The following is a 25,786-nucleotide window of genomic DNA, read 5'->3' on the forward strand; positions in this document are numbered from 1 at the left end:
CACAATGCGGCATACATGCAAAGTTGGAAAATAAAGGAGAAATTATAACATTTCTCCTTTTAACGCTTGCTTTCAAGTGGTGTTAATTTTTGATGCAAAACGTTGTCTCAAATTTCTTTGGGGTAGATAGGGTTTTGGATCAAAAAGCATAGGTGGTTGCACAGAAACAACCAACACATTTTGTGCTGGTTTGGATCACTTTAGTGATGCAAACATAGCTCAACATGTGTGTAAATCTGGCCCCAAGTCATATAAGGGGAGTGGTGGGTTACCCGATAAACATAGTAACGATGCTAGTGGGTCTTCGCCCTGCAGACCTTATAAATCCTTTGTTATCCGAATGGAGACCTATCTCGAATATGTTGCTAGCAGCCAAGCACATGATCGCACAGAGGTGGGAGGTGGTAGTAATCCCTACATTACAGAAATGGGCTAAAAACTTTGTGTCCTACTGGCTATGGAAAAACTGGCTTGGGAACTAAATGAAAGGGGCCCTAAATTTGAGAAACTGTGATGCCCACTAATGGATTACCTGTCGATTAAAGCAGTATTAGTTGCCTGCCCAAGGACACTGTAATGATTAAGTTTGGCAACAGCCTTACCCCAGCTAATCAGGCTTTTGTGTGTGAACTGAATAAGCGCCAGGCAAGATGTCGGGGGACGTGGAGTAGTGATACATGAATGGACAGAGTTAGTGTGGTTTGCTTATAATTAACTCAGAGAAGGGAAGGGGAGCTTTTTTTGGGGGGTGTAGAATATAAATGTTGAAATCACCCAAAGTAAGACTACGTACCATTGTTGAAAACATTATGCGGTGAATCCATTACAAGTTGAAATCAATAATATCTAAAAGATTGTCTATGAAAAAACATGCGGAATTCGGTATGTTAAAAAATAATATCACATGCTATGCTCCATTGCCATTTTAAAAACTCAGAAGCTGTTTACTCCGTAAATGCCTCACTCTGGGGTATGGGCGTTTAACACGTGTGGTAATAACCCACCCTATTACGACAAACTTGTAATGCAGGTTTAAGTGTGCATAGTCAAGCTTGTTCTGGGTTGTCTGCAGTCTGTGATATTGATATAACACCGGGAGTCAAGAAGCTCAGTCCCGCACAGTATGGTGTTATTTCTAGGTTTTTTACCTTGAGTGGTGCCCTCAGGACAGCGCTTCTACGACTGATCTAATTCACTTCATAAACATGATTGTGCTGTTGCATGTCCTTAATATGCAGGTCATTATGCAGAATGTGAACCGGTAGGTGGTGTTATGGTTGCTGGTGGCCCTCTTAGGGTAGCGGAGCGTGTATATTTGTGCTGATGCCAGCTGGATGGGTCTGACTTTGTGGCTGTTGATAACATTTGAGAAGCCAAATCTGCATAGCTCTCAAGTTTTGAAAATTCTTAGACATGAGAACTAATTCGTGTATTTGAAGACGTTACAAGAAATTATGTCATATAACTATTTGGCACCACTGGCAACATGAGAAGGGAAATAAATGGAATGATTCAATAAATTGAACACAAACCCAATAAAATAACACCTTAGCATCACTTAAGTATGATGGCACACCAGGCAGCCCACGCCCAAGCCACGATGTTGGAAGGCATGGCTGCCTTAGCACTGCATTCTTGCAATGTGACGTCAATTCCTCGCTGCACATGGCTGTCCCAAAGCTTTCTAACTCTCTTACAGTCGACACTTAAGTAATGTGTTCGGTTAGAATAGTGACAAATCTTCAGCCGGTGTCACTTTATCTTTCACCAATTCTTTTTACCTTTCGGTTTCAGCTTTTCGATGTAAATGTGATATCGACTTTTCTAATGGTGAAGCTGGTGGTTCCTCACATGAAGAAGCGTGGGTAAGGAATTGTGTCAGTCGGGTGGTCAATGGAAGCATAGAGTCTAGGGACTGTATGTGTGTGTAATGACGCTGGGCATTCTAGGGCTAGAGAGGTGCTCTGGTTTCTAAGTCACAATACTTGAAGATACAATTTTTCGCCCTTGCTCCTTAGGTCGCAACAGTCTTCAAGTCCCACCGCCTCTATGATGCTCTTTCTCCCTTTTATTCCCCTTCCTAAGCTCTTTAGGCAGTGAAGGGCTGGATATTCGCTGCCTCTCCAATCCCTACCCATCTCACACACTGAGAACATTTTCTGGGTTGGTAGGTCAGACTCAGGGTCTCAGAGCTCCAGGCTCCCATGACCAAGCCCCATTCCACACCTCATTCTTCCCTACCCATCTCCCCGCCCCCCGCCCATGCCTTTAGGTGTTCATCTGTTTTCCTGCTCTGGATGGTCCATTCTTTTTTGGGTGGTACATCCTGTGGCTGCAAACATCCCAGCTAAGCAAAGGGCATAGGCGAAGTTGTAAAATGTCTGTATCAGTAAAGATTCACAATTCCCCTGAATTCTTTTACTATGTCCACCTCCTATAATGAATACTTTGCAAAAGTCTGTATAACAACACCTTGAATCCGGTGTGCTTTATCCAATGTTATCAAACTGCAGAAACACTTTACGCCTGAATTGTAAGTCTGAAAATACATGAGAGCTCAGCAAAATTAGGGGCATATTTACAACGGCGCGATAAAAAATTATCGCCGTTTTTGCCCGAAAAGCGGCGATAATGTTATCGCTATATTAGCAAGGTCACGCTAACGCGTGAAAACTTGCTTTAGCGTGGGGATTTCCAACGCCCAGCTTTGCATCTCTAATGAGATGCAAAGTGGGCGTTCCTGACCTGACATGATAGGAGAAATGTCGCTAAGCGACATTTCTCCTATCATCAAGCCCCACGCTATGAAGCATAGCGTCAGGAAAAGTAGCGATAACACCTGTTATCGCTACTTTCCTAACACCTGCTTCAGGACTGACTTAGCCATGATATCCTATGGAAGGTGGATATCATGGCTAAGTTTGTGAGTACTTATAAACTAGCTAACGTGAGATTATCGCTGGGTTTCCAGCGATAATCTGACGTTAGCCAGTTAGCGCTAGGATTTTTATCGCTGATGAGATAAGCGTTGCTAATAGCACGCTATCTCAGCGATAAAAATCGGCACTAGCCGGCGATAATAATCCGAGAGCTAAGTGCGCTCAGCGATAATTATCGCCGGTTGTTGTTGATATGCCCCCATGTCTGTGACAGTGAAACTGAGCTCACAAGCATATTCCATGTTAACTACCACTGAGACTGCATTGAAAGTATTGTGGATTGGTACATATTTTAGTGCAATATAAAATTATCTTTGCTCCTATTTGGGATTTTTATTAAACTTTCTAAAATCAGAAATGCTGTATTTCTATATGTTCCTTTTTACGGACATTCCCTTCACTTGACATCAGTGTGTTTCCGAACCAGTAATTTGATAGATATTAGTTATAAGAGTGAACATGTGACTATCAAGTTCGTCGGTTGATAGATTGATGAAGCTGTCACAAGGAACACTTGGATGTTTAATAATGTACGAGGGCTTCTTGGATAAATAACTACATCATAGGCACAGAAGAGGGGCGAGTGAAATAGTGAAAGAAATGTGAGGGGGCTGCCCTCTCACCACACAAATAACCAGACCTGTTTTTATGAAAAAACTATTCTGATTGCTGCTATTTTTTAATTTCTTTTTTAGATCCGGATCGATTGTCCTGATTTCATCCATCGGTGCTTACATCGCATACGACGTAAGTCATGTTCGTAGATTCTTTACAGACGCCGAAATAGCATCAATTATTGTGAAATGTCTTCCAGCATTAACTTTGAAAAATAGCTATTTCGCGATTCTATACTGGACGTACAAAAAACAAATTCCAGTAGATGGATGAAAAACTCCCCAGAATGGAAGCTTGAAATGTTGCATATTCCCCATATGCCACTACATGTAATATTCTCACTGTGAGAGAATGGATGCCATTATATATCTCAATTTTATCTTTAGCAAATGCTGGTCAGCAATAACATCCCAGCCATCATGGAACAGGCAGCTTTGACACCAATCCATATCAGCAATAACATCCCAGCCATCTTGCAACAGGCAGCTTTGACACCAATCCATATCAGCAATAACATTCCAGCCATCATGGAACAGGCAATTTTGACACCAATCCATATCAGCAATAACATCCCAGCCATCTTGCAACAGGCAGCTCTTACACCAATTCATCTCAGTTATAACATTCTTGCCATCTTCTATCAGGTGGCTTTTTTACCAAAGCAGATCAGCAGTAACATCATTGGAAGTTTGTATCAGGCAGTCTTTCTGTTGATGCCATCTAGGACCAGCTTACTGTGTAAAAATACATTTGATACATTATCTTTATCTTATTCTAATTCCTCTTTTGATTTGTTCCACGGCACACATTAATAGAATTTAGTTTCTGTCAGGTTTTCCACTTTATACTGCTTTATAGACCCATACGTTATTTTGACTACCATCCTGAAATGTAATACCTTCTCAAAGCCATTTTCCACTCATTATGGAAAAATGATCAAATCACACCCATCACCCAGAAGTTTATAAAGAGATACAATGCAAAGGTTTAGAAAAAAAAAAGTTTTGATCCTTTTTGTGCCTAAACTGGAAAGAAATTGATGGACCACAGTGAGAAGCAGAGGAGCTACATAAATGTAAACACCAATATAAATAACATATTTGTAACACTAGAAAATCTTGTTAGAAAAACATCCCATAGACTTTCTCTGCTTTTTTTCAACTATATGTAAATTGGAGGGTATGAAAGTAAACAAATGGCGCCATATGAGGGTCATGTAGTGCCCTGTGAGCTAGCAACCAAACTGCAGGGGGTGATGGAGGCATATTTATGGTCAACTAATTATTAAAATATGCTATGTGTTTGTAGTGATGTACTTTCCCTACTGTTGCACAGACCGGAGTGGTAATAGTAAATTTCACCCTTCAGAAGTCCAACGCGTTCGTTACTTTTGTACAGACTGGAGTTGGAATAGTATCAATCAATCAAATAATTTTTATTTGGCTAAAAGGTCCATAAAAGAGCAAGATAAAAACAAGTTACAAACAGATTACACACAATAAAATCACAAAGATAAATGATTGAGCTGTATAACATCAATTCCCTTTCCCTGATGTCATAGCTGAGTCACACTGCACACTTTTTCTTTAAACTCCTCACCTGTGTATAAAATTCAATACTGCGTAACAAACTGTAGGGGCCTCACGTCACTGTAAAAACAGTAAACCTTCTTGATGAGTTTTAAAACATTTCCCCGCTAAAATTGAGCCTAAACACTGGATTTTAACAGCTGAATACAAAGTGCAGAATAACATAAAGTGCTTAGTGGACTGTATGGACATTGTATCACATGGGCAGCGGGGTAATGAAGCGAACCATGTCCCAGTAATGGAGAAAGCCATTAGGAAGTGAATCATATTTATTCAGAGGCAGTTTAAATAAAATCTGAGTTTTGGTGCCTTTATCTATAATAAGTGAAGCTCCATTCCTTCCCAAGTTAACAAAGGGATATACATGTGGACAGTTAACATGTCCAGAGTTTTCTTAAGTCTCATCTTATCTCTATGGGCATGGTATGTGTCCTTTACCAGAGTCTTCGTGTGTGAGCCAGACTTGTTAGTCCTAAATCACGAAGGGTGTTTTTTATGTTCTTGATCCATGGGATGTCTAGCATATTAGTCAGACATTCCTCTAATATTCCTCTAATATTTCCCGAGTGAAACTAAGTGGACCAGATTTTAACCCACAACAAAATAGGTACCAAGCCTACCTCATCTTCTATATAATCAAGGTCCATTTCTTTCTGAGTAATAAAACTTGATGTGGAACTGGGAATTCCGAAGAGCCTTGCTAGAAACCTGTTTCTGCTACCTGGAGGGCCTTTACAGGTGTATGTCTCCAGACTCCCGCACCGTATGTACCCACCGACAGTCATTTACTTCAGTATAGTATTATCAGTTCTTTGGGGATATTGTGTTCTAAATTCTTTGCGAATCTAAACAGGGATTCACAGGCCATCTCCAATGTTTGGGATTTTTGAAGATTTAGATGGTCCCACTTGAAATTGGCACTAAACAGAATGACTAAATAGCTAAACATCTGTTGTTTTATTTATAAGTGTATAGCCGCTAAAAACAACTTTGAGCGATTGGTCTTTGGCCCACAACTTTAAACGGGTCAGTTTGGCCCAGTTGAATAGTAAATTTTACCTCTCTGAAGTCCAACGCTTTCCCAACTGTAGCACAGACTGGAGTGGGAATGGTAAATGTAACCCCTACAAAGTCCAAAGTTTTCCCTAATGTTGCACAGGCTGGAGTGGGAATAGTAAATTTAACCCCTCTGAAGTCCAATGGTTTCCGCACTGTTGCACAGACTAGCGTAGGAATAGTGAATTTTACATCTTCAAAGAGCAACGCTTTTCCTACTGTTGCACAGACCAGAGTGGGCATAGTAAATTTAACCCCGTCCCCCCAACCCGCCCCCAGAAGACAAACGCTTTCCCTACTGTTGCACAGACTGGAGTTGGAATAGTAAATTCAACCCCTACGAAGTCTAACGCTTTCCCTACTGTTGCACAGACTGGAGTGGGAATGGTAAATTTAACCTCTACAAAGTCCAACACTTTTTCTACTGTTGCACAGACTGGGGGGGGGATAGTAAATTTAACCTCTCCAAAGTCCAACCCTTTTCCTACTGTTGCACAGACTGGAGTGGGAATTGGAAATGTAACCCCTTTGAATTCCATCACTTTTCCTCTGTTGCACAGACTGGAGTGGGAATAGTATATTTAACCTCTACAAAGTCCAACACTTTTTCTACTGTTGCACAGACTGGGGGTGATAGTATATTTAACATCTCCAAAGTCCAATCCTTTTCCTTGTTTTGCACAGACTGGAGGGGAATAGTACATTTTATCCCTTTGAATCCCAACGCTTTCCCTATTGTTCACAGACTGAAGTGGAAATAATGCATTAATATTATTTGTTTGCTTAATTTTATATCATTTGTTATATAAAGATTTTTTTATATTTTAGTAATTGTATTGTATTGTATTGTATTGTATTGTATTGTATTGTATTGTAATTGCATTTGTATAGAGCTTACTACCCCTGATTAGGCGTCAAAAGTGCTTTTTCGGCGAGTAGCACGCTACTCCGGGACCCATAGAGGATTAGTGTTGAATTTGTATAGTGAAACATGGAAAGTAAATTTTAAGTGGTGGATAGGTTAGTCAGTTATTTGGATTCAGAAGGATAGAAGAAGGATAGAAGAGTTAAAAAGGTTTGTATTTATATAGCGCTTGTTACCCCTGTTCGGATGTTGAAGCACGCTACTCCCGAAACCCATAAAAGATTATTGCTGAATTAGTATGGTGAAATATGAAAGTAATTTGAGTGGTGGATATTAGTCAGTTATTTGGAGTGAGAAGGATAGCGAAGGGATAGAAGGGGAAGAAAGATTTGCATTCATATAGCACCTGTTACCCCTGATGGGTGTTGAAGCACTTTTCTGGCGAGTAGCACGCTACTCCGGAACCCATAAAGGATTAGTGTTGAAAATTAGTATAGTGAAATATGAAGTAATTTGAGAGGTGGATATGTTATTCAGTTATTTGGATAGAGAAGGGTAAGTGGCGGGATAGAAGAGGGAAAGAGGTTTGTACTTATATAGCGTTTGCTACCCCGATGGGGTTTTGAAACGCTTTTTTGGCGAGTAGCACGCTACTCTAGAACCCATAAGGACTAGTGTTGAATTAGTATGGTGAAACATGAAATTAATTTGAGTGGGGGATATGTTAGTCAATTATTTGGATTGAGAAGGGTTGGGGAGGGGTAGAAAAGGGAAAAAGGTTTGCATTTACATAGCGCTTGCAACCCTGATGGGTTGTTGACACGCTTTTTTGGCGAGTAGCACGCTACTCTGGAACCCATAAAGGATTAGTGGTGAATTAGAATAGTGGAATATGGAATTTGAGAAGTGAACATGTTAGTCTGTTATTTTGATTGAAAAGGATAGTGGAGGGATAGAAGAGTGAAGGATTTTTTTTTCTTTTTTTTAGGTCATAGCAGTAGGAGGAGGCGTTTGGATGAGTAAAAAGGGTTTTCGGAGGGGAAGACTCAGAGGGAAGAGTTTAGAAAGGTTTGTTTTGGGGGATTGGTATAGTAAAAGAGATGTCAAATGATGCAAGGAGGGGTAGAGTAGGAGAGAGTCTAGAAAGGGTTATTTTGGGGATCATATTAGTGGTATGGGGTTTGGGATAAATGAGAGAGTGGATGTAGAGGATATATTGATAGATTTATTGGGTGAGAAATAGGGTAGTGCATTGGAAAGAGTAGTAGAAAGAAGTTTGAGATGAGTCAGAAAGTTGGGCTAGAAAATATATTGAGAGAAGTATAGGCTGAGAAATAGGGTAGTGCATTGAAAGTATATAGATGCATAAAGGAGGTAAGTATCTGTAGATTAAAGATATTGATAGAGGTACAGGATGAGAAATAGGGTAGTGCATTGGAAATGCTTTTTTAGGAGAAAAGTAACAGACACACAGATCTAGGTACATGGAGGTACGTAGATGCACAATGGAAGCAAGTAAATGTAGACCAAAGATGATATATATATATATATATATATATTCCTTGTCGGTGACCCTGTCTTGGATCATGAATGAGGCGCACTCCATGGGTTTGAATATCTTCAAAGGTTTATTCGGCAACAGAACACAAACACCCGACAGACGCGTTTCGGCTACACGCCTTTGTCAATGTCGGTAAGGTTGACTTTTCTTTGTCTTTTTAAGTAAATTAATAAAGTTTCATCGACATAGAGAGAGGGGATCACTTTTTGCATTTCATGGAAATAAAAAAGGGGGGAATCTCATTCTACAAGATCTCTTGTAGGGGCAGACATCTTGTAACGTGTCATGATTACATACCAAGTTTAGTATATTTACATATTATGAAATAAATATTCACATTCAATAATCGTTGTAATTCATAAAGTACATATATACATACATGAAATTTTAGCCCTGAATGGGCTTTTTTCACAAATAGAGGTTACTATCATGGTTGCTAAATACTTTTTCTTTTTTATAACCTCTATAGTCTCAGCACCTCTATCTGTTTGATGTCTCCCCTATTGTGTTCCCTTAATTTCCTACCGAACCTTTCACAGAGAAGGAATTGGGGTGATAGTGATCTAATGATTGTTAACTTCAAGTAATGTGTACCCAGAGCTCTTCTTCATTGTTTAGACCAGAGGGGCTTTTAGTTTGTAACTCCAGTATATACCTCGATTCGAGTCTTCTGAGTTTCTTAGTTCTGTCCCCACCCCTCTCATCTTTAGGGATGTGGTCCAGGCAGAAGAACCTCAAAAGGTTCGGGTTGGACTTGTGGAACTCGTTAAAGTGGCGTGCCACTGGATAATTTGCATCATGATTCTTTATAGCACGCATGTGCTCCAGAATTCTCTTTTTAGCGGGATGAATAGTACTCCCTACATACTTCAGTTCACAAGGACAGGACAAGCAGTATACTGCAAATTCGGTGTTACAGTTCATTAATTTATTGATTTTTCTTTTCGTGGTTCTGCCTGGAATTGAGAATTCTTTCACCTTAGTTCCATTTCTGCACGCCTTACAGTTCATGCAAGGGAAAAACCCTGTTATTTGATCCTTTCTCTTGGGGTTTTTGGGGAAATGGCTCCTTACGAGGTGGTCTTTCAGGGCTGGGCCTTTTCTATAGGTTATCTGTGGGGTTTTAGGGATGTGTGTCCCTATCACTACATCTGTTTTTAATATTTTCCAATTCCTCCGGAAAATCTGTACAACTTCTGATGATTGAGCCGAATATTCGGTTATCATTCTCATTGTGTTGCTGTTCTCTGTGTTGCGGGACTTACGTTCTCCCATTACCAACTCCTGTCTTATCAGATGTTCCCCTTTCTTCTCCGCCCTGTTCAATATCCTTTCCTTGTACCCTCTTTTCCTCAACCTACAGAATGCTTCGTTTTTGGCTTTGATAAAATCCTTGTCAATGGTACAATTCCTCCTTATTCTGACAAGTTCTCCATACGGGACCCCCTCTATCACACTGCTCGGATGGAAACTCTTTGCATGTAATGTACTGTTTCCAGCTGTAGGTTTCCGATATAATGTTGTCTGGATCTTGTCATCCTCAATGTAGACTGTTAAGTCTAGATAGGGTACCTGGGTCTTACTGATGCACTCAGTGAATTTCAAATTGCAATCGTTTTTATTTAGGGCCGCCACATAGAGACTCACCTCCTCATGTGTCCCCTTCCATATAATGAAGAGGTCATCTATGTAACGGACCCATAATGCAATTTTATCTAGCCATTTCTCATTCTCCCCTGCCCAGGCCACGTGCTTCTCCCACCAGCCCACGAATAGATTCGCGTAGCTGGGGGCGAAGCACGTGCCCATCGCAGTCCCTTGCTGTTGGTGGTACATTTCTCCTGCAAACATGAAAATATTATTTTTCAAACAAAATTCTGCAAATTCCATGATCATAGCATTATGCTCATAATACTTTGCATGTCGCTTTTTTAGAAAGAACTCAATTGCCTTCAGTCCCTTGTGATGTTCAATGCTTGTATATAAGCTGGTGACGTCTAAGGTCACAAGCCACATGTCCTTTTCCCATTGAATGTTAGAGATAGCACGAAGAAAGTCCTTTGTATCCTTGATATAGGAACTCAAGTCTCGGACTAGTGGATTTAAGAAGCAATCAATGTAGATGGATACATTTTCCAATAGGCTATTCAGAGAGGATACTATTGGTCTTCCTGGTGGATTCTTGTGACATTTATGCACCTTTGGCAAATGGTAAAAGGTGGGAATTTCCGGTGACTCGCACATAACAAATTTGTAATCTGTGTCTCTTAAAATCCCTTTATTATGCCATTTCTTCAAAATCTCATGGAAGTTAGTTATACTCTGCTCATATGTTGACCGAGTCACAATGTTGTAGCATTCTTTATCTGAAAGTTGTCGCCATGCTTCCTTTTGGTATAGCTTCCTATCCATTAGTACGATATTCCCTCCCTTGTCCGAGGGTTTGATAATTAAATTTTCATCATTTTTCAAATCCATAATTATCTTCCATTGGGCTTTCGTGATGTTTTCTTTGCTCAGATTCGGTCCCTTTGTCTGTAATTTTTTAAGGTCACTGATCATTGAGTCATGGAAGGCATCTATTGTATCATATGCCATTTGTGGAATAAATCTCGATTTTACTTCTAGATTGCTGGAAGCACCTACTTGCGTGATTCCTGCTTCCTGTAGTGTCCTCGCAATATCATGCTGACTCAGCATTGTGCTTTCGCATTCAAGTTCGTGTAGGGCTTGTTCCAGATCTATTTCCATGCTTGTAATGATCTCTTCTCCTTCCAACACTCCTTTCTCGGCTGCAGGTTGTGATTTTCCTGGGTGTAGGAGGTGCATTTTCATCAGCTTTAATTTTCTTACATATTTGTACAAATCAATACGCACATTTGCATAATCAAATTGGCTCGTGGGGCAGAATGAAAGTCCCAATTCTAGTACTTTTTCTTCTTCCATCTTTAGTTTTCTTGATGATAAATTGATAATTGTTTGCTTATTCATTGTTACTTCCTTTTCCCCCCACGTCTGCTCCTCGTCACCATGTATCCTGCTGTTCCGGCTTTTTCCTTTCCCACTTCTTCTTGTTCTCCGTCTCTTTTTTCTTTTTGTGGCGGGTGTGTCCTTGCAGCCGGTCTCTGTTTCGCCTGTCTTAATAATTGATATTCCTGAAAAAAAGAAGGAATTATTTCTTTTTCTTTGCGTGCTGGTTGCTCGCCTTCAGATAGCTCAGATTCCGAAGTTTCTCTGGAGGAGGTTATCTGTGATCCTTGTTGCATTAGCAATTTTCTAGGGCCTTCGAATTTCCTTGCAAAGGTCAACACCCTTCCTGATGCATAATCTTCCTCATCCCGGAGGTATTTCGTTTGCTTTCGATGTTTAATTATGCTTTCATAGCCAATTAGACGTTTTCTCATCTGTTGTTGAAGCTCTTCCTTTAATTTTTCATCTGTTTCCACTGCTATCTCGCTTTCAATGTTTTTTATTTCTTCTTGTATTTTCAGTCGATCGCTCCACGCATACTTTATCAATATTTTCACCATGCAACTCGATGATGCATGTGTATATTCAGACCATTCCTGAAGTAACTGTGGATCAGGGTTTTCGTATGCTGGGGTTGTATAGATTCGTAGACCCCTTGGGATCCGGTCGACGTCCAAATAACGTTGCAGGGAGGTAGCCTCCCACCACTTTCTAGTTTCGCGTTCATACGCTTTCTCTAGTCTGCCATACAGAGCTCGTAGGTTGCTTGTTTTTGTCGGAACACCCGTGTTCGCCTCTGTGTCGGTGTTCGTTTTTCGTGTATTTTTCGTAAAGATACTTTCTGCAGCTTCCTCCCTCTCTCTGTCCGAAAACATATTCCGGCACCTTAAATTCTTTGGTCCTGCTGCCTGCAATTTTATTAGATTCGCCCCAAACGTGCTTATCACTCGTTGAATAATATTTATAGTCGCCAGTAGATAGTTATAGATAGGACCGTGTTTCCATAGGAAATCCGCAACATTCTATTTGGAATAACTTTGGCGCCGGTTGACGAATCCTCGCAAAATTTTCTACATAGGTGGGGCGCTCCGCTCCGCTCCTACCCTGAAAGTCTCGGGGGGATTCGTCAAGCGGGGGCTGAGAAAAAAGGGGGGTCCCAAAACGCGTTTTCCCCATGCAATTTTCCATAGGGACCTTTAGTCCAAGGTACAGCCCGAACGGCTGAACAGAATTACTTGAAATTTGGCAGAGAGGTAGTCCTCAGCTCAGGGAAGTGCCTTTTGCAGGTCTGGTGTCAATCTGTTCAGTAGTTCCTGAGAAAATCAAAAGTAAAATCATATATATATGTGGGCGGAGCCTAACCACACATCCCATCCTGAGATCTGATTGGCTGTCAGCACTTCATCCAAGAAGTGTTGGCAGCCATCTTGGGACCAATATACATGATAGCACCTCAATAAAAAGCATTGCAGTTAATAGAAGGTTTTAAGACTTTAGTTACACTATAAATCATTTGTTGATGGTACCATACTCATTTTAGGAATTATGGTGTGTTCTAAGGTGATTTCACCATGTGAAAAAGCCTTCTGCTGGGATATCATGATTGAGAGAAAAATATTTTCTCATGCTTTTACCACAGAGGTTTGGAAGGTGATCTATAAACTAATCTGAGAGATTATTTTCTGTAAATTCACATTATCTTTCTCAGTCATGTGAGAATGAAGTCTGACATTCTCAGTAAAACATGTACATCCAACAAGGGCAGAGACTGTCAGTTGATTCCTTTGTGTTCTACTGCAGCTCCCCAGAGTGTTCCAAAGAACAACTAGAGCGCTAACAGTCCTACTTATGATAAACGTATGGCACACCTGAAGCCATCTTGCTTGGATTGAAGTGGTAACTCTTAAAACATTTAATTTAAAAAGGAACAAAATGAGGGGGTTCATTTTTCCATAACAAGTATGATTAGTGCTGCAGAAAGAAAACTAGGGCACATTTTGACTTCTGAAATCCTCTTTTATTTCATTAAAAAATTCTGACATGCAGACTGAAACATGCACTTTCAATACCAGCAGCAGTTTTCCCTGGTGAGCAGTAGCTTTACTACAGTGATCTAATGAGCAAAAAGAGTGCTAACATTCTGAATTTATGGCAAATGTGTGACACATCTAAATGCCTTCTTGATGGAATCAAAGTAAAAAGCTGAAAGTATTTCCTACTGAGGAGACTGCAGTAAATGAGGAAATTAGGAAACTTCATAACAAATAAGTCTCCCAAGATGGCCACCAGTGACAAAAGAGCCCAAATGTAGCCCAAATATCACCCAGATGTAGCCCAAGTATAGCCCAATGACAGAATGTCCCAGAGTGTTCTTAAAAACAACTAGAGCGCTTACTGTCTTCATTATGACAAAAGTATGGCACACCTGAAGCCATCTTGATTGGAATAAACTGGTAACACTTAAAACATTCAATTTAAAAAGGAAGACAATGAGGGGGTTCATTTTGCCATAGAAATTATGATTAATGCTGAAGAAAGAAAATGAGGGCACATTTTGAGTGACTTCTCAAATCCTCTTCTATTTCATTAAAAAATTTTGACATGCAGACTGAAACATGCACTTTTAATACCAGGAGCAGACTTCCATGGTGAACAATAGTTTTACTACAGTGATCTAATGAGCAACTAGAGTGCTAACTTTCAAAATTTATGGCAAATGTGTGACATATCTGAATACCTTCATGATGGAATCAAAGTAAAAAACTGAAAGCATTTCCTACTGAGGAGACTGCAGTACATGAGGAAATTAGGAAGCTTCATAACAAATAAATCTCCCAAGATGGCCACCGGAGACAAAAGAGCCCAAATTTAGCCCAAAATCACCCAGATGTAGCCCAAATATAGCCCAATGACAGAAGTGTGCAAAACACTTATTATTTTGTGTTTTTGCAGTGTTATATAGTGCAAACTTGTCAGGTATTGGAGTGCTTTACATGAGCATTGGTTACATCACACAAGAACAAATTCATTTTGGTTGTAGACATGGGGAGACTAAGTGATTTGACCAGAATCACAGAATGTCGAGCTGGAGCAGAAACTCCAACCTGGTTCCCCAGTTGCAAAGTCTGCAGTTCTGGAAGTAACACCACATCCTCTCCCCTAAGTGCAACATTTAATCAAGTGGTCAACTGGATAAAAAAACATAAAGATAACAAATAATTTAAAAGTGCTTTGTCGCTATTTGAAAACTCAGAAAATATGTCCTTATTTTAGTCTTTTAGAGCACTAACCATAATTTTGATGCCAATAAGACCCTCTCATATATGTAATTTCTAAAGGAAATGCTCTAGGTATTACAGTTTTGATTACATCAAGATGACGTCAGGCGTTCCAAACTTTTGTAATAAATATAGAATGTTAGCAATCTAGTTGTTCATTAGGATACTGTTGAGAGGCAGAGGCCAGGGGCACAGACTCTGAAAATTGAAGGCAGGTAGGAGGGTGCAAAGGCAACAATTTAATCACACTGAGCAGGCAGGAAGGGCCGTGGCAGCACAACAGACTATGGAGGGCAGTGGAAAGGGGGGCAGGGGCAACAAACCAACAATACAGGACTTGCAAGAGAGGCTGTGGCAATGTAATAGACCATTGTGGGCAGAAGGAAGAGGCAATGGTAGTACAACCATACATGCCAACAGACCCGATTCAGCCAGGAAACGTCCAATGTTTTTAAGCTCAAATGGGCTTTATTTGATCTGTCTCCTGTCTACAATCTCCTCTTTTTCAATGTAACTCAAAGGGGAAAATCAATACCCCAGTTTTTTTTCAAAATCTCCCTCTTACCAAGTTCAAAATGTTCGCAAGTATGGTACATTGGATCATGGAAGGAAATGGGGTAGGGACATGGACTTGGATAACAGAGGACAGGAGGGACATGGAGAGGTGCACCAAACTGACCCTGCAGGGCAGGCATCAGGGTTTGCAGCAGCACAATACACCACACAGGGCATGCGGGACGGGAGTGCAGCACAACAATCCATAGAAAGCAAGAGGGAGGGGACAGGACCATGCACATGGACAACAGAGAACAGAGGGGCAAGAGGCAATGGTAGCTAGCTGACCATAATGGACAGACAGGAGAGAAAGCTGCAGCATAACAGACCATAAAGGGCAGGAGGGACGGATCAGGGGCATTACAATGGAACAGACAAGCCAGGAGGGAGAGAGTAGGGGTCTGCACATGTAAACAGAGGGCTGGGGGCAAGGGGGCAGGGCAGGAGCAGCAAGATAGCCATGGAGGTCAGGCAGGATGGGCACTAGAAGCAAGACACACCATGAAGAGCAACAGTGAGACTGTGATGGCATACACACAGACCATGGAGGGAAGGTGGGAGGGGGTCAGGGGCAGCTAACTGACCACACAGGGAAGGTGGGAGGGGCCATGGCAGCACAGAAGACCATGCATGGCAAGTGGGAAGGTTAGTGGCAGCACAATGGCTATGATGGGCAAGAAGGAGGGTGCAGGGGCATGCACAAAGGATGATGGAGGATGGAAGGGAGGGTCAGGACCTGTGCACAGACAAGAAAGTTCAGGGGATGGGGCCTCACAACAGACCGCACGGGGCAGGCAGGAGGAGCAGTTGCAGCACAACAGACCAGGGAGGGCAGAAGGGTGTGGCAGTACAATGGACCATGTAGGACAGGAGGAAGAGGATAGGGGCATGGCATGTGGACAGGCAGGGTGGAGGTGGCAGGGACAGGTTACAGTCATCTGACAATGCTAGGCAGGTGGGAGGGGAGTGGCAGCTCAACAGAACACTCAGAGTAGATAGGAGTGGCAGGTCCATGGAACATGGTGGGCAAAAAGGATGGAGCAGGGGCATGCACAAAGACATCGGAGGGCAGGGGGAAGGAGAATAGGGGCAGCAAGCTAAGCACAGAGTTTAAGCAGGAGGTCAATGATGGGGCATAGAATTGGGCAATGGAGGGCAGGAGGAGGGGACTGGTACATCATACTAAATTGAGGGCAGTGGCAGCACATCAGACCATGCATGGCAGGAGGGAGGAGGCTAGTCCATGGATTCACACAACAGAGGATAGGGAGGAGGGGGATGGGGCAGGAAGCTAACTGTTCAGAGAAGGCGGGTATTAGGAACTTTATTGTTTTTAAAACGTGTGTCTGTGCGAACTACTTAAAATATGAACAAGTATGCAGCATAATCTCACTTTTATTCAGGAAGAAGAGGACGTTCGTGACTGTGACTCCGGGCTCACTTGGCAGAAACACCCCCTGACCCTCCACCCCCTATCGCAAAATGTAATGCCTGTGAAAAGGGTAGGTGAACACAGTGTTATATAGAACATAGTCCTGAGAGCACGATTGAAAATGAAAACTAGATATAGTGTATGGTATAAACTATGCACCAAAAAGTGTGATATAAGACGAACCGGGCGTGAAATATAATATGCAATACATTGTGCGCAATGACAGATTCATTGGAGAGCGCGAGATAGCACAGGCACTAGCGCGTGCTATGCGATGTGCGCCTTGGAGTGTAATATGCACAGGGCAGTGTTGTGTAACCTAACAAGTCTCTAAAGTTGTAATATAAAATATGTGCTGGGGAGTGTAACGTTGCATATGCACTGTGACAAAGATTTGGATCCCAGATTGTAATATGTATGGCATAGCACTGTGCGTTATAACATAGGCATCGAGGAAGGCACGTTAGATGGGGCAATATAAACCGTGCGAAGACAAGTGTGGCATGACATATTCACGGGGTGGTGTTACAGTGCACATGGGCTAGAGAGTGTCATAGCATATGCACTAGCTGGTGGAATACAACACAGAGGTGTGTGGCACTCGGCAGGCAATGGTGGGTGTAACACCGCATTGGGCTTTGCCAGGAGCGCGCTGTGACTCTCAAGTGATGTTCGTCCCCTTTCCAGAGAGTAAAATAAAAAGTATTACACATCCGGCAGTGGATGTGTGTTTTATTAACCGTGAGGGGGGTTTCTTACATAGTTTTGGTCGAATTTTTGTCGAATCCCCTTTGAATGGCTTGGTGTGCATGTGTATTAAATGTGCCCATCAATAGCTACCCATGTTTGTATAAATAAACGACAAGGGTGTCTACCGGGATTAGGCACGGTAGGGCATCAGACATGTCAGAGCTTCACTAGTGGTGTAAATACATTCCACGTGGATTCATTGTATGCATAGTCGCCTTTTAATGAATATCACTCAAATCGTCATGGTGATAGGTACGTACGGTTTGTCCAGCATGTCCTAGGTGTGTCTATAAATATATATTTTTTTAAAATAATAAAAAACAGTGGCCGGCCCTGGGGATTGGGGTAAATAAATATAATTAGGAGACAGGCCCTGGGGGATGGGGTCATCAGGGCCAATAAATTAGAATAAGAAGGGGAACCACACAGCCCCCCTTCTTAAAAAATTAAAATAAATAAAAGACTGGCATCGTGCCGGAGGCCACGCCCCCTCCTTGCAGCACTCTGCAAACGCGCCCCCTGGCGAGTTGTGAGTTGGGGAATTAATTCCTCTTCAATACTGAGGGTCCCTGAGGGCCAACTAGCCCAACAGGCATCTCCAGTATGCGCCAGGGAGCTGCGCTGCAGACAGGTGTTCTGAGGCCAAGCCCCTTTTTACACCTCTCTGCAACGCAGCTCTGTGGCGCTTACTGGAGGTACCTAGTGGTCTAGTTTGACCCTAGGGACCCTTAGGATTCAAGGGGACTTAATCTCTCAACTTAGAACAGCCACAGGGCGCGTTTACACAGTGGTGAAGGGAGGGGACGGGGCCTGAGGTGACGTGTGCAAACACGCACTATGGCACGTTTTAAATTGGGGATATAATTTCCCTTCAATACTGAGGGCCCCTGGGGGCTAACTAGCCCACCAAGTGCTTCCAGTAAGCGCCACTGAGCTGCATTGCAGAGAGGTGGTCCAGGCTGTGCCACTTTTTACACCTCTCTGCAACGCAGCTCTGTGGCACATACTGGAGGTAACTAGTGGGCTAGTTGGACCCTAGGGACCCTCAGGATTCAAATGAACTTAATCTCCCAACTAAAAACGGACACAGGGCGTGTTTACACAGTGGTGAAGGGAGGGGACGGGGCCTGAGTTAACGTGTGCAAAAACGCCCTGTGGCCTGTTTTAAGAGGTAGTTTTAATCCCCCTGCCCTATTATATATTAGGGGCTTACAGAGGAGGTCATGCTAATCACAGGGGTACCCCAACGCATAATGTTCCCTAGTGTATGTAGGTGTTTTCACTGTATTCTAAGTGTCTTTTAACATAGCACTGGCTCTAGGACTGGTGAGTCAGACTCAGTTACCACCAGTATCCATCTGAAAAAGTTGAGGGTACAGGATGATTTTGCAACAAGGATTCTTTCTGCTCTTCTTTTTGTTCTTTCTGCATGTTATCCTTCTTCCTGCACTTGAGGACTTTTGTTGCTTCTTTCTGCACTTCTTTTTTTTCTTTCTGTGCATTTTTTCTTCTTTCTTCACATGTCCTATCTCTGTAGGCATAGTTAGAAATTAGCATTTAAAAAACCTTTGAAATTCACAGAAAAAACCATAGGTTTCAGGCACGTTATAGTTAGGAATTAGCATTTAAAAAACCTCAGAAATTCACTGAAAAAAACATAGGTTTCAGGAGTGTTATAGTTAGCTGGACTTTTCACTTGTACAAAACCATTGAAATTCCCCCGTTATAGTTAGTTCAGCTAACTATAACTTGCGCGCCCGCAATGCACTGCTGATGACGTCACATATTACATCACTCATGACATGGTCAGTGACATCACTCATGACATCACTGATGACATCTCAAATGACATCACTGATGACATCACTGATGACATCATCCTTGTGATAGAGTGGCAGACCTCCTCTCACCCTAATATAACCTTTGATACACACATTCAAAAATAGAGACTAAAATTTTCAAAACATTGGACATACCAATACCAGTTACAACAACCTCTTCAGTAATTCTAAGATACACATCCACTCATTCACCAACAGTCCTATACAGTCACTCATACATGTACTCACTCATCATATGTACTCATACACCTATACATCCTGTTACACAATGAAACTCATCCATAGAGTTACTCACACACATAGTCACTCATGCTAATAAAGAATCAAACATACATTTACTTGCATATACAGTTATACACACACCACCACACTTACTTCTACGGAAACTTACACATACTTAGTCTTTTAAACAATCACTTATAGAAACACATACTTATTCATACAGGAACTCTTTCAATCTCTCACTCTCACATATACTCACTTATATACACCAATAGTCACATATACTAGTTTAAAACATATGTAGTTACTCATAAAGACACTATTGAGACAGTCATTCACTCACTAACACACCCATACACACACGCATCCACCCATACAGTCCTGGACACATGCTGTCTTCAACACATACAAACAGTGAGTCACTCATTCATGCACCTATGCACTACGTAATACCCCCCACCGAACCATGCAGACACTCAGACTGATACTCAAAAAACCAACTAATAACCTATATAGACACCCATGTAGCTACTCACCAACCCATGCAGCCACTTGTACACAAAGTGAGAGACTGATACAGATATTTACATATTTAAACATTACTCACTAAGCCATGTATTCACTATGATACACTTAATCAGTCAGTTACACAATCAATTTTTCAAAAACAAATCATCCATTTAGACACTTATATTCCCATTCATTCTTCCATCGACCTTGAAATATACATATATAAAACATATTTAATTTTCAGAAAAACAGACATTCACTGGATGATGTAATCAGTGATGTCATCAGTGATGTCATTTGAGATGTCATCAGTGATGTCATGAGTGATGTAATATGTGACGTCATCAGCAGTGCATTGCGGGCGCGCGAGTTATAGTTAGCTGAACTAACTATAACGGGGGAATTTCAATGGTTTTGTACAAGTGAAAAGTCCAGCTAACTATAACACCCCTGAAACCTATGGTTTTTTCAGTGAATATATATATATATATGCATTCCACGAAGTTACTCCTTCTGAAGTTCGAGCCCCTGTTGGAGGGGTGGCGCGGACCGGCGGAGACAACCGGCAATACTATCATCAAAAAATGGAGTCCCAAACGCGCTCTCGGAGACAAAAATAATCACCAGGGAAACGGGAGGTCACTTAGACACAGGTAGGTTCACGTCATAAACCTGCTGCAACGCGTTTCACCCGCGAACGGGCTTGTTCACACAGCGTGCTCAAAACAAATGCCACATTACATACTATTTCGTAAAGATTCAGTTGTCATAGAAAGAGGACTTCGTGAACCCCACTCATTGATACAAGTATCAGCAAAAAGTAAGTTGCACACAGCGCCATGTTGTACTATGTTTGTACTGCTGGTCAGTATGGATATATAAACATTGAATGCATTCAAGTCTTAACATATCGTAACTTTACACAGAGGAAACTGGCATCCTAATTGGTAATGAACTAGCGTAGCTTAGTAAAGCGGTAAATCTAGAATTACTATTCTTATATATCCTGTGAGGAATTCGATAGACACAAGCTCTTAAATTCGTTATCGGATGTCGCGTAATTACTCATAAGGTTGTGTGTCAGTTTACCCTGCGCTATGTATCATTTTCAATGGCCGTGTGAAAACCATTACGGCACTAGGCAGTCGTTTTTCTAACAAGGTTTCTTTCATTTTGTACAATTGAAACTTTATACAGCCTCGTGACAAATACACACCACGTTCTGTTCGCCTGATAGTGGCAAGAGACTGCCTGTAATTAAACCAGTTTGCCACCACATGTGCAAGCATGCCCCCAGGACGTGTATAGTATAGAAACACCCTTGTACATAGGGGGGCCGACCAATCATATAGGCAAATGTGCCGATGCAAGTGTAACATGTAGATAAAGAGAAATGCTATATTCGCCTGATAGTGGCACAACACAGACTATATCCCACTTGGTCATGAACGTATATATATGTGTATAGAAGTCTAAGTGCATGCAATTAGGGTTTCCTTCGTTAGAAAATACCAACAGTGAAAAACAGAAACTCGCCCTATAGTGGCATAAAAAAGTGACACCAACATATTGCTCCTTGGTGTACTGTACGGTTTTGTCCATCTAAAGGAATCACCTTGTGGTGGCAGGGGTCAAGACACCTGTCGGTCTCTCAAACACATGTTATCTGAAGTATGCATGTGGCAAGCTGAGTTGCCCTGTTCAATCTATCTTCCTATAAACACCCATCCGTGTACGCCAAAATTAAATAATATAGGAGAACGGAATCATATCAGAGAGAGAGAGAAAAGAGTGCACCTTGGTTTTCTAAGTGGCAAGAGGTCAAATTAGAGGTTAAAGCACTATCATGCCTGATTGGTACATCGTATACAAAATTCATTGTTATATACTCGGAACCTCAACTTATAGTAAAGTACTTGATAGTTGTCAAAGGCCCAGTGCCTGGAAGTAGAAACGAAGAAAAGGGTAGGGACCCCCCTGGTCCTATAGGCATGATGGTCCCTTCCTTTCCTCCTGCAGGTAGAAGAACAAGACAAAAGAGAGAAAAGAAGCAAAGTGAGAGAAGGCAGACGGAAAGCCGTTTGTCCTTAAAATCACAAGGTTATGTACACATTAGTCCAGCAAAGAGAAACATGTCAACATATTGCATAATACATTTCTCTGGAATAACCTATATTAATATCCAAAAGGTTATCATTCTAGTTTATGCATCATGAGTATGGCCATGTAGATATGTCAAAATAAAACACATAGTAAAAACGTGTAGGGAGCTCTGAGGAAAAAGAAGAAGAAGAAGAATAGTACATAATTCGATATTCTCGGCACAACATTCAATCAGATTGTAAATGGATCGCCATTTCTTCATCCATATTGTGTCCATTTGGAAATCTGGTACACATCCCAATGATGTGTCTTGATTCCCTTTGCCTGGGACGTAGGGTACGATCCCCGCCTCGTTTGTTAGGTAAGATTTGTTCTATCCCATAGTAGGATAGTTTTTTGCAATCTGAGAAATGGAAACTTTCAAAATGTCGAGCGATAGGATATTGTTTGTCTTTGTTCGTGATCGCTCTCATATGTTCCAGAATTCGTTTTTTCGCCATATGTGTTGTACTTCCCACGTACCTTAACTTACATGGGCATTCTAGAACATAAATGACAAAAGTACTATTGCATGTTAGAAATTGATTAATGCTAATCATTGTGTTGGTACTGGTGTTCCAGAATTCCTTCACCATGCGACTATTGGCACAGGCCTTATAGTGTCCGCAGGGGAAGAAGCCTTGAATGTTAATGCCTCTCGGGACTGTACCTGTTGTTAAGTCACTATGAATCAGCAAGTCTTATAAAAGTGCGGCCCCTCCTATATGTGATTTTCGGTCTGTCTGGTATGCTGTCGCCTATTATGGGGTCACTTTTCAAAAGCTTCCAATTTTGTGCCAGAATCTTTTTTATAGGTTCAGAGTTCCCATTGAACGTTAGAATCATACGTGCAGTGTTAGATTCATCATCGTTTTCTATGTGTTCCTTCATTTTGTCTTCTAAGAGTGTGTTTCTCTCAACATTGGATATTTTGTCCATTGCCCTTTTGAGTACCCACTGCGGGTAACCTCTTTCTCTGAATCTTTTTACGATTGTTTTTTCTTCATTCTGGTAATCAAGGAAACAATATTCCTCCCATATATATATATATATATATTATCTACTGCGGTCGCCAGTAGATAGTTATAGTTAGGACCATGTTTCCATAGGAAATCCGCAACATTCTATTTGGAATAACTTTGGCGCCGGTCGACGAATCCTCGCGAAATTTTCAAAACTAATGGGGCGCTACGCTCCGCTCCTACCCTGAAAGTCTCGGGGGGATTCGTCAAGCGGGGGCTGAGAAAAAAGGGGGGTCCCAAAACGCGTTTTCCCCATGCATTTTTCCATAGGACCTTTAGACACAGCTACAGCCCGAACGGCTGAACAGAGTTACTTGAAATTTGGCAGAGAGGTAGTCTACAGGTCAAGGAAGTGCCTTTTGTACGTCTGGTGTAAATCTGTTCAGTAGTTCCTGAGAAAATAGCATTTAAATCAATATATATATCTGTGGCAGCGCTCCGTGCGCTTACCGTGCGCTTACGGTAAGCTTACCGTACGCGTACGGTTCCGTGCGCGAGCGCGATTCTGATTGGCTGTTAGATCTTAGTAAACATTCGAATCGGTCGAAACCAGGAAGTGTCGGCCGCCATTTTCTCTCTCGCACTCTGAGGGGGGGAGGAAAAACAAAGTTGGATAACATGAAAAGGGGGCAGGCTAGACAGCTCCTAACCACCTAGCCTTGGTTAGGGTGTCACAAAAGAACCCCCAAGGCCAAAAATTCAATTTTTTTTTTTTGAAAAAACGCCGATTGCGCTTACCGTACGCGTACGGTCAAAAAAAAATAAAAAAATAAAAATATCCACATTTCCCCCCCCCCCGTGTGCAAAAGGTGGCCGTAGTGCACATTTTGTGCATGGCATATTTTTGTCAATTGAACATTTAATAGATAACCTTTCACAACGAAGCGCATAATATGTCCTCCGTGTGCGGACGGTGCGCGAAGCGCATCGTGCGTACATGGCCCATCTAGCGTAACGTGGGCACGCGGTGCGCGTAGCGCACCGCGTGCCCACCGTGCGTGCACGGCACTAACTGCGTAAAGTGGGCGCGCGGTGCGCCAAGCGCACCGCGTGCTCACCGTGCGCGCACGAAACGAACTGCGTGAAGTGGGCGCGCACGCCACGAACGGCGTAAAGTAACTTAGCATTTAAAAAAACGTACAAATTCACTGAAAAAACCATAGGTTTCACACACGTTATAGTTAGGAATTAGCATTTAAAAAACCTTGCAAATTCACTGAAAAAACCATAGATTTCACACATGTTATTGTTAGCTGGACATTTCACTCGTGAAAAACCATTGAAATTCCCCCGTTATAGATAGTGCAGGCAACTATAACTCACGCGACCGCAATCCTCTGCTGATGACATATGTGTCTTTATGAAAAAAAAATATTTGTAATATATGTATAGCTAAAATTTAATGGAAGAAGACATGGGCAAATAAGTGTCTAAATACAGTATTAGCATCAGCAGAGGATTGCGGTCGCGTGAGTTATAGTTGCCTGCACTAACTATAATGGGGGAATTTCAATGGTTTTTCACGAGTGAAATGTCCAGCTAACTATAACATGTGTGAAACCTATGGTTTTTTCAGTGATATATATATATATATATATATATATATTCACTTAAAAAACCATAGGTTTCACACACGTTATAGTTAGGAATTAGCATTTAAAAAACCTTGCAAATTCACTTAAAAAACCATAGGTTTCACACATGTTATAGTTAGCTGGACATTTCCCTCGTAAAAAACCAATGAAATTCCCCCGTTATAGTTAGTGCAGGCAACTATAACTCACGCGACCGCAATCCTCTGCTGATGACGTCAGATATTACATCACTGATTAAATATGTGTCTTTCTCAAGGGGGTCCCTAAGTAGGTCTAGAGGGTCAGGGTATTTTTTTAAAAACCTCAAAGTGCGGGAAGGGTGCGCGGATCCTGCCGTAAAAAAAACAACAGAGTTTTTTTGTAATTAGCCCCCGGCGGGGCCAAATCCCAGGGGCAAAATTATTAAATTTAAAGGGGGCCCGGAGGGGCCCCCCAGTCCCGGGGACCGCCACCCCCCCGGGCTACAAAATAAATTGGGAGGGGCTCAAAAGCCCCTCTCAGTATAATTTGTGGGGGGGGCTCAATGGCCCCCCCACGCCCTGGGGACCACCACCCCCTGGGGCTTTATGTATTGAGGGAGGGGGGCTGCGTGACCCCCCTCCTGGAGCCCTCGAGGGCCCTGGGGACTGCCACCCCCCAGGGCCGGCTCCTGCAGTGTCCTATGGTTTTTTCAGTGAATATATAAAGATATATATATATAGATATATATACTTACACACATATGTTTGTGTGTTTTTATATGAGTATATATTTATATATTTTTTAAAAATGTAACATTATTTAATTTATATTATTTTAATGTTATATGTAAAAATATTTTGGATTTACTATTTTATACTACATA

General features: G+C 41.8%; 1 protein-coding gene across 1 annotated transcript in view; it reads left to right on the top strand.

Moving 5' to 3' along the window:
- The window catches only part of LOC146856278 (dehydrogenase/reductase SDR family member 4-like), a 268,293-nt gene that overhangs the window by 76,891 nt on the left and 165,616 nt on the right, over positions 1–25,786 (top strand). The window contains exons 5-6 of the mRNA XM_085654373.1: positions 1,795–1,865; positions 3,635–3,686. Coding sequence (XP_085510499.1) covers positions 1,795–1,865; positions 3,635–3,686 — 123 coding nt within the window. The remainder of the gene's footprint in view (positions 1–1,794; positions 1,866–3,634; positions 3,687–25,786) is intronic.

This window comes from Triturus cristatus, chromosome 4_1, assembly GCF_964204655.1.
Source record: "Triturus cristatus chromosome 4_1, aTriCri1.1, whole genome shotgun sequence".
Lineage (NCBI taxonomy): Eukaryota > Metazoa > Chordata > Amphibia > Caudata > Salamandridae > Triturus > Triturus cristatus.